The sequence below is a fragment of the Scylla paramamosain genome, chromosome 36 (genome assembly GCF_035594125.1).
Source record: "Scylla paramamosain isolate STU-SP2022 chromosome 36, ASM3559412v1, whole genome shotgun sequence".
NCBI classification, from domain to species: Eukaryota; Metazoa; Arthropoda; class Malacostraca; order Decapoda; family Portunidae; genus Scylla; species Scylla paramamosain.
Window position 1 is genome coordinate 14,326,908 of NC_087186.1, and position 10,000 is coordinate 14,336,907.

Genomic DNA, 10,000 nt, shown 5'->3' on the forward strand with positions numbered 1-10,000 from the left:
TTAATCCCACCACCACCACCACCACCACCACCACCACCACCACCACCATCAACAACAGCAACAACAACAACAACAATTAACAAGAAAAACACACACACACACACAGTACACACATTATCTCCACGCTTCCCAACAATCACATAACAATTATATTACCGGATCATGAAATACAAACAGCCACTGAAAAAAAAGAAAAAAAGAAAAGAAAAAGAGAAAAAAAAGGATAAAACAATATAAATCACGCTGGATCTCTCACATAAACAAAGCAATAGAGATTTATGATAAAATTTCACGACCACACGAGCCAAAATATTTTCCCCATCAAACGCAAATGGGAAAATAATATTGCTGTTAACATTTTTTTTTCATTTTTGCCTCACTTTTTTTTTCTTTTGTAATGATTCCGAACTCTCTCTCTCTCTCTCTCTCTCTCTCTCTCTCTCTCTCTCTCTCTCTCTCTCTCTCTCTGTAAGTGTCTGTAAGTGTTTTTTTTTTCTTTTTTTTCACACACGTCATCTTGTTTGTGATTTCCATGTAATTTATAACGAATTTGATTTTGAGCTTAAGTAATTACAAATATATTTTCTATGTAACGATTAAAAAAAATTATTACATACACAGAAAGTATGAAATCTTAAGGTATTTTCAGTTTGTCACTAAAATTACCACTACTATTGAATTATTATTATTATTTATTATTATTATTATTATTATTATTATTATTATTATTATTATTATTATCACTCCTTTACACTCCTGCAGGATCCCACCAGCCGCCCCAAGGATCGTGGGCGTGCTGAGGAAGAAGTCCCCTACTCCCACACAGCCGGGGGGCGTGGCGGGGGCGCGGGGGGAGCGGCGCCCCCTGAGAAGTGGAAAAAGGGACAAGATTCTATGGTCTATAATTTCACTCAACACAAATCGTCCTCTTGTATTTAAAACTTCTCCTCCTCCTCCTCCTTCTCCTCCTCCTCCTCCTCCTCCTCCTCCTCCTCCTCCTCCTCCTCCTCCTCCTCCTCCTCCTCCTCTTCCTCCCCCTAAAGCCATTACTCAGTCCCTTAAATCCCCCTTAAATCTCCCTCTATCTCCTCCTTTTATAACTTCCTCCCTTTTTGGACTTCCTCGTTTGTTATCACTCTTTTCTTTTCCTTTTATCTTCTCTTCTTGGTGACTGATTCTTCTCTTCTCCTCTCTTCTCTTCTCTTCTCTTTTCTCTCTTTCTCTCTCTCTCTCTCTCTCTTTCACTGTGTCAAAGAATAATCTCAGTGCAATAGAAGAAGAAGAAGAAGAAGAAGAAGAAGAAGAAGAAGAAGAAGAAGAAGAAGAAGAAGAAGAAGAAGAAGAAGAAGAAGAAGAAGAAGAAGAAGAAGATAGATGAAGAAGGAAGAATTGGCTATTATTCACTTGTCCTCCTCCTCCTCCTCCTCCTCCTCCTCCTCCTCCTCCTCCTCCTCCTTTTCCTCCTTCCATTTCCTCAATTTATCAAGAATTATCATCTAAGTCTTGTTTGGATTAGATGCCATTATTATTATTATTATTATTATTATTATTATTATTATTATTATTATTATTATTATTACTATTATTACTATGTGGTTGTGATCCTGCGTAGTGTTCCTGTTGTTGTTAGTTTGTTTGTTTGTTGTTGTAAATATAGCCATGTTATTATTATTATTATTATTATTATTATTATTATTATTATTATTATTATTATTATTAAGCTTTTGAACAGTCGAGATTATATTATATTTACTGCTTAGCTCAAAAATGTGTTAATATTATAAGATGTATATATTTAATGCTTGTGGTGAATGACAAACTAGCTCTCTCTCTCTCTCTCTCTCTCTCTCTCTCTCTCTCTCTCTCTCTCTCTCTCTCTCTCTCTCTCTCAATTTATATGCATTGCTCACTTTTCGTTCCCTCCTCTTCCTTCCTCTCTTTTTCTCCTTGCCTTACTCTGAGTGGAGAGAAGGGAGGGAGAAAATGGAGGGAAGGGAGGGAGAAAATGGAGGGAAGGGAGGGAAAGAAGATAATGTTCTCTCCCCCAATACATTTTCATTAGCCAGACCAGTGAAGAAAACGGACGTATTGTAATAAATCCGTTTTCTTTTTAAGGGGTGTCTTCTCTACTGTATCTATTCTCCATTTTATTTCCTTTTATTATTGTCTTTCTTTCCTCCCTTTTATTTTATTTCGTGACTATTTCTTTTCTTATTTGTGTCAGGTTTCCATTTTGTTATTTCGATTTTTATTTTTTTTTTACTTTTTCTTATTATTTTTTTTATATATATTTGTGTGTCCTCGTGTTTTTCTTTTTTTTTTCGTTTTTCTCTCTAAACTAATAAACTTGAAATATTTGAGTGTTTTTTTTTTCTTTTTACTCTTCGTCCTTTGTTTTCTTTTTTTTATCAAGATTCCTTTCCTCTTCCTTTATTTCATTTTGTTTCATCTCCTGCTTCTTTCTTTCTTGTCACATTTATCATCATTATTTCACCTTTTTCCTCCCTTTCTTCTTCTCTTTGTGTTTCCTCTTCTGTTTTATTTATTCACATCCTTCCTGTATCTTTTCCTTCTCTCTCTCTCTCTCTCTCTCTCTCTCTCTCTCTCTCTCTCTCTCTCTCTCTCTCTCTCTCTCTCTCTCTCTCTCTCTCTCTCTCTCTCTCTCTATCAGGTGTGCTCAACCAAGTGATGAATTAAATCTCATTATTTCCCCTTCCTTTTCTTTCCTTCCCTTCATCTTCCTTCACTCCTTCGCCAGAAAGATACAAGGGAAAACTAGAGGGAAAAAAGGGGAATACTGCAGTCATTTACGAGTTTGTAATTAGACTGTTTAATTGAGGCACGATGAGAGAGAGAGAGAGAGAGAGAGAGAGAGAGAGAGAGAGAGAGAGAGAGAGAGAGAGAGAGAGAGAGAGAGAGAGAGAATATTAGAATGAAAAAAATAAGAATAGAAAAGCAAAGGAGGGAGAATAAAAGGGAAAAAAAGTGAAAGAGGAAAGAAAACGAAAAGAAAACGAAGGAAGAGGAGCGAAAGAAAGGAAGATTTAACAGAATAATGAAGGAAAAAGGAAGAAACATGACACGAAGGAGGAAGAGAAGAAAAGAAGAAGAAAATAGAAGAGAGGTATAATATAGAACAAAAAAAGGAAAAAGAGAAGGAAGGAAAAGGAGAAAAAAGGAAGGTATAATAAAAAAAACAAAGGAAGAGAAAAGAAAGAAGGAGAAAACGAAGAAGGAAAGAAGAGAGGACGGTTTAGTAAAAGAGTAAAGAAAGAAAAAGGGAAAAAACAAGAACAAGAAAGGGAAGAGCCAGGGAAAAAAGAGAGATTTAATAAGGTAAGGGAGGAAAGAAGACAAGGAAGAAAAGGGAGGATTTATAAAAGACGAAGGTAGAAAAAAAAGAACACAAAAGAATAAAGGGAAAAAGAACGGAAGAAAAGAGGAAGGAAAAAGAGGAAGGAAAATACAGGGAAGAAAAGGGAAGTTAAATAAGGCAGGGAAGGAAAAGAAAAGGAAGGAAGAAAAGGTAAATTTAATAAGGTAATGAAGGGGAAAGAGGAAGGAAAAAAAAACAGGGAAAAAAATGGGAAGTTTAATAGAAGCCTAAGGAAGGGAAAGGGATGAAAGGCAACACAGGAAACGCTCCCTTTAGCAAACACACCCAGCCACTCCTCACAGCTTCCCGCAGCCTCACTAATTGGCAGGTGCACGGGCCCACCTGTCCTCGGGGGCCAGGTGGGCACAGAGAGGGGACAATACCTGTGTTTGGCAAAGGGGGAGACACCTCTGTGGGGGCCTGGAGGTTTGTTTGGGGAAAGGGGGGCAGGGGAAGAAGGATGCTGGGATGCTGTACTTCATAATACGTGATCTTATCTTAGGTTATTTGTATTAACCTAACCTAACCTAACCTAACGTAACCTAACCTAACTTAACCTAACCTAACGTAACCTAACCTAACCTAACCTAACCTAACCTAACTTAACCTAACGTAACCTAACCTAACGTAACCTAACCTAACCTAACCTAACGTAACCTAACCTAACCTAACTTAACCTAACCTAACCTAACCTAACGTAACCTAACCTTACTTGTATTAACCTAACCTAACGTAACCTAACCTAACCTAACCTAATATGACCTAATCTAATTTTACTTTATCTTTACTAACTTAACCTAATCTTACCCACAGTGAATTAATCCAATCTAAGTCAACCCTAACTTAACCAACCGTAACCTCACCTAACTTAATCTAACCTAATCCAGTTTAACCTAACCTACACAAACTGAATTAACCAAAACCCAACTTAACCTAACCAAATCTAAATTAACTAAACAAACTAAACCTCACCTAACCTAACCACTCTGAAGAAAAGAAAAAAAAAAAGGAAAAAAAAACACCTGAGGGAAGATTGTGACAGGGTGAAGGGAAAGCTGTTACCTGTGTTTGGGGGGCGTCGAGGGCAGGTGGGGGGTGCTCGCTCTGGTGGTGGTGGTGGTAGTAGTGCTGCACCATCTTCTGCTGCTACTGGAAGTGCTGGAGGCGGCTGGGCACATCTGTGGAGGAGGACAGGTATAAGGAACAGGTGTTGGTAGCATGAGAGATATTAATTAATGTGGACAGGTGTGAATGAATGATGAAAGACAGGTGTGAATGAATGAGTGAAGGAGGACAGGTGTAAAGAACAGTAATTAAAGGTATTGAAGACAGGTGTGTGAATGAGTTTTATAGGACAGGTGTAAATGAATGAGTGAAGGACAGGTACAAAGAACAGGTGTTAAAAGTGTGAGTGAAAATAATTAAATATTGAAGACAGGTGTGTTAATGAGAGTTGGAGGATGGCAGGTGTGAAGAACAAGTGCCGGACAGGTGTGTGAGTGAGGAAAAGAGAGAAAACAAAGAAAGTGCAGAGAGAATGAGTTAAAAAAAATAGACAAAGAAAATAAAACAAAATATCGCGGCGACAAAGGAGAGAGAGAAAAAAAGAATGAAAAAGAGAGAAAAAAAGAAGAGAGAGAGAAAAAAAAAAACATTAAACTGACACCTCTTTCTTTTCCTTCCTTTTATTTCATCCATTTTTAACGAGTGGAGAAAATAAACTGCACATTTTTCCCTTCCTTTTTAGCATTAATTATGAAGTTTTTTCCCTCTTGCATTACATTACCATAAAATTTCCTTCACTAAAACACGGAAAAAAAACAATTAAGATAAACAAGAAAATAAAATAAAACTGCAAAAATCTGAATTACTTTAATTAGAAAAAAAGAGACAAGCGAGAGAGAGAGAGAGAGAGAGAGAGAGAGAGAGAGAGAGAGAGAGAGAGAGAGAGAGAGAGAGAGAGAGAGAGAGAGAGAGAAAGAGAGAGAATAAAGGATCCAGACACCAAAACCTTCATATCGAAAGCCTTGCCTGGATCCTGGAATGCGAGTGATTCCAGGAATTTGGAATATGAGAGAGAGAGAGAGAGAGAGAGAGAGAGAGAGAGAGAGAGAGAGAGAGAGAGAGAGAGAGAGAGAGAGAGAGAGAGAGAGAGAGAGAGAGAGAGTAAATAGCGAATGAGTAGTGTGAGAAATTAAAGAGAGTGAGAGAGTGAGTGAGCGAGTGAGACAGCGAGTGAATGTAACGATGATAAATAGCTGAGATTGAACAAATGAGGTGTAATGAAAGAAAATGAGATGAATAAGAGTGAAGAAAATTAAATAAAAGTGAGTGAGGATGAATGAAGGTGAATTACTGTGAATAAAAGTGAAAGGGAGGGTGAGTGAAAATGAATAATAGTGCGCAAAAATTAAATGAAAGTGAAAGTGAATGAAGGTGAGTGAAAGTGAATGAAGGTGAGTGGAGGTGAAGGTGCAGGTGAAAGTGAATGAACAGGCGTGCTGGAAGGTGACAGGTAAACCCGTAAGCCGCCATTACCCGTCCATGCAAGAATATTCATGAGACCTTGCTTGCGTGAAGGAGCTCTCTCTCTCTCTCTCTCTCTCTCTCTCTCTCTCTCTCTCTCTCTCTCTCTCTCTCTCTCTCTCTACGTCATCGTGTTTTCCTATTTTTTTCACCTTTCCTCATATTTTCTGAGTTCCTTTCCTTTTTCTATTTCTCTCTCTCTCTCTCTCTCTCTCTCTCTCTCTCTCTCTCTCTCTCTCTCTCTCTCTCTCTCTCTCTCTCTCTCTCTACGTCATCGTGTTTCCCTATTTTTTTTCACCTTTCCTCATATTTTCTGAGTTCCTTTCCTTTCTCTCTCTCTCTCTCTCTCTCTCTCTCTCTCTCTCTCTCTCTCTCTCTCTCTCTCTCTCTCTCTCTCTCTGTCTGTCTTGTTCTCATTCTTCTCTTCCTCTTTCTATCTCCTCTTCCTTCTGTTCCCTTATTTTTTCGTTCTTGCTTTCCTTCCTCTTTCTACTTCATATACTTCTTCCTCCTTCTCCTCCTCTTCTTTATCTCCTTTTAATGTCTCACTTCTTTAAATCCTCTTTCTCTTCCTCTTTCTATCTCCTTCTCCTGTTCTTCTTCTTACTTTCCCTCCTCTCTCTACTTTATACATCTCTTCTTCCTCCTCTATCTTCTTCTTTTCCCTCTTCTTCCAGCATCTCACTTCTCTAAATCCTCTTATATTTCATCCTTCGTTTCCTCTTTATCTTCCCGTCACCTCCTCTTCCTCTTCCAGTCTCTCGTTCCCAACTTGTCCTCGCACCACAACTCCATTCCATCTGTCTTTCTTTACTGGCCCACTGACTCTCTCTCTCTCTCTCTCTCTCTCTCTCTCTCTCTCTCTCTCTCTCTCTCTCTCTCTCTCTCTCTCTCTCTCTCTCATCTGTCGTGACAATTACATGTTTTCTATTCAAAGTGAGCATGACGTCTGAAATTTTATCTTATGCCTTTTTTTTTAATCTTGTTTTTCTCCTTTCTCCTCTTCCTCTTCCTCGTCTTCCTGGTTCTCTTTGACGTTACAGCCCTCCTCCTCCTCCTCCTCCTCCTCTTCCTCCTCTTCCTCCTCCGTCTCGCATCTACTTTTCCAAATGAACAAAAGCTTCTTGCATCAAAGATTTTCATCGTCCCAGTTTGATGTTATGGCTTCTCTCTCTCTCTCTCTCTCTCTCTCTCTCTCTCTCTCTCTCTCTCTCTCTCTCTCTCTCTCTCTCTCTCTCTCTCTCTCACTTTACCTTCCCCATTATGCTAAGCAGGTAGAAAAAAATATTAATAATTGATGACGATGATAGAGGAACGATCGAACAAGTTATCACCAATTATGAGGTGATTGTGTCCAAATAAACGACCGGCAAACTATACTGCTCAAAAACACACTAATGGAGGGGATTAGATGGAGATTTATAATTTATGTTAATGTATTTAGGCAAGTGTCAAATATGCTAATGTACTGGGCTATAATGCAAAGAGGTGGTGGTGGTGGTGGTGGAGGGGATATGGTGTTACAGTGGAACAGGTTTTAGTGGACGGGGTGATGTGGTGGAGGTATGGTATGTTGTTTCCTTTTGTTTCCCTTGTGTGTGGTGTTTTGTGGTGAGTGTTGGTGTGGAAACAGATTGGTATGTTGACTTCCTGTAGCTTTTCTTATGTTATCACGTGTGATGAGCAGTGGTGTGTGGAGGGGTGGACGATGGAAATAGGTAGGTGGAAAAAAAAGTAGGTATATTCTTACAGCTTCCCTTATTTCCTTGTGTTTTGATGTGGGATGTGGTGTGGTGTGGTGTGGTGTGGTGGTGCATACACATGAGGACCTCAGGTGTGATGTGTGACGTGGCCAGGTGAGTTTGAACTAATTAGCATAGTAAAGGTGACCTAGCTAGATAACTCACTCACTCATTCACTCAGCAACTAAATGACTCCAAGAATGAACCAACTAACTAACTAACAAACAAGAAAACACAAACCAATCAAAACCAAACAAAACAAGAATGAAAAGAAGCAAAAAACAACAATAAAAAAAGAGAAACAGAGAGAGGAAGAAAGTGAAAATAAATAAATAGAAAACAAAAAGAACCACATTTCTTCAAAGCCCACATTCCATTTCACGGTGATTTCAAGCCATTCCACCGCAACACTCCATCACTTCCACATCCATCCACCGCTCCACTTCCCCCACCCTCCCCCAACACCCGCCCCAGCCCGTCAGCGTCACTCCAGCAGACACCCACGATATTAAACAGTCTGACCTTAAGAGTGACACGCAAATGACTGACTGACTGACTGACTGACTGACTGACTGACTGACTGACTGACTGATTCTTCAGGCTACTATTAATTTCTTTCACTATAACTGTACAAAAATTATTAAGAATTCATGGAAAAAAGATACCAGACAGAGAGAGAGAGAGAGAGAGAGAGAGAGAGAGAGAGAGAGAGAGAGAGAGAGAGAGAGAGATGTGAGGTCCCTTGTTAGCCATAATGAAAGTGATAAAGCAGGGAAAGGAAGGAAGGATGAAAGAGGGAGGGAGGAAAAGTGGAGAAAAGAGGATGAGAGGGAAGGAAACGGAAAAAGTGAAATGTGCGTGAGGAGGAGGAGGAGGAGGAGGAGGAGGAGGAGGAGGAGGAGGAGGAGGAGGAGGAGGAGGAGGAGGAGGAGGAGGGTAAAAAATGTTACTACCAATTATTATTCTTACTACTACTACTATTGCTGCTGCCACTACTACTACTACTACTACTACTACTACTACTACTACTACTACTACTACTACTACTACTAATAACGTCAATAATTAGCACGAGCCTCTCACCCACACGCAAAGAAGAAACACGCAACACACCTCCACGCATTCCTTCTCCTCCTCCTCCTCCTCTTCCTCCTCCTCCTCCTCCTCCTCCTCCTCCACCTGTCACGTTAATTTCAGAGTTCAAGGAGAAGTTTGAACATTTAATACCTGAATACCACGAGAGAGAGAGAGAGAGAGAGAGAGAGAGAGAGAGAGAGAGAGAGAGAGAGAGAGAGAGAGAGAGAGAGAGAGAGTTACAATCTTCTATCCACCAATCCAAATTATTCATTTTTCACTCAAATTTCACACGTTTATTGATTCCCCAAGTTGTCAGGGTGTTAGGGGTGAAGGAGGGGGTGAGGGAGGATGAGGAGTCAGTCAGGGGGTGGCAGGTGTCAGGGGGGACTGGCGTGCGGTGTCAGGGAGAGTCAGGGTGTGTCAGGGAGTGTCAGGGGAGAGTTTGATGAGAAGAGATTGTAAGAGGAAGGATGTTGGTTCATGTTAAACTGATGCATTCCTATTGATTGTCTGTCTGTCTGTCTGTCTGTCTGTCTGTCTGTCTGTCTGTCTGTTTGTGTCTCTCTGTCTCTCTTTCTTCACCATCTTCTTTGTATTTATTTGTCTGTCCCTCTCTTTCTATGTCTCTCTCTCTCTCTCTCTCATTATTTCTTTTCCTCACTATCTCCTTTCCATTTCATCATTTATTTCCTTCCTCTAGTTGCTTAAGTCTTTCCTTCTCCCCCACCAGCACCACCACCACCACCACCACCACCACCCCCAGAATACGATGTACAAATGAAGTACAATACGTCCCCGCCAACCACACCTTTCTACACAATTACTGCACTATATAGCACGCCTAAGCCTACACACACACACACACACACACACACACACACACACACACACACACACTCCATTTCATTCCTTTGACAGAGAGAAAAGGAAGAAAAGTAAAAGAAAACAATACAAAGAAAACGAAATGAAAGTAGTTTAGATAGGTATAGTAATAACTTCCCATTTTCTCTACTTTTTTAGGAGGTACATGTATAATTTTCCCTCCTCCTCCTCCTCCTCCTCCTCCTCCTCCTCTTCCTCCTCGTCCTTTACGTCCTCCTCGTGATGTAAACAAACTATTGCGGAAGTCTTCTCCCACGTGACCGCTTCAGGAGGAGGAGGAGGAGGAGGAGGAGGAGGAGGAGGAGGAGGAGGAGGAGGAGGAGGAGGAGGAGGAGGAGGAGATAAAGTAAGCAAAGTTCAATAGGAGAGAAGATAGCAGGCGTGTGTAGGAAGTTAA

General features: G+C 40.2%; 2 protein-coding genes across 3 annotated transcripts in view; one reads left to right on the top strand and one right to left on the bottom strand.

Annotated features, from left to right (window-relative positions):
• LOC135091047 (uncharacterized) overlaps positions 1–2,539 on the top strand; it is a 31,170-nt gene extending 28,631 nt beyond the window's left edge. Inside the window, exon 9 of one of the 2 annotated variants that reach the window (XM_063988379.1) lies at positions 763–2,539. In XM_063988379.1, coding sequence (XP_063844449.1) covers positions 763–1,171 — 409 coding nt within the window. In that variant the 3' untranslated portion in view covers positions 1,172–2,539. The remainder of the gene's footprint in view (positions 1–762) is intronic. The other variant, XM_063988378.1, reaches the window with a different exon arrangement.
• LOC135091050 (calcium uniporter protein, mitochondrial-like) overlaps positions 1–10,000 on the bottom strand; it is a 165,735-nt gene that overhangs the window by 57,114 nt on the left and 98,621 nt on the right. Inside the window, exon 3 of the mRNA XM_063988386.1 lies at positions 4,439–4,554. Within this exon, the coding sequence (XP_063844456.1) occupies positions 4,439–4,554 (116 nt within the window). The remainder of the gene's footprint in view (positions 1–4,438; positions 4,555–10,000) is intronic.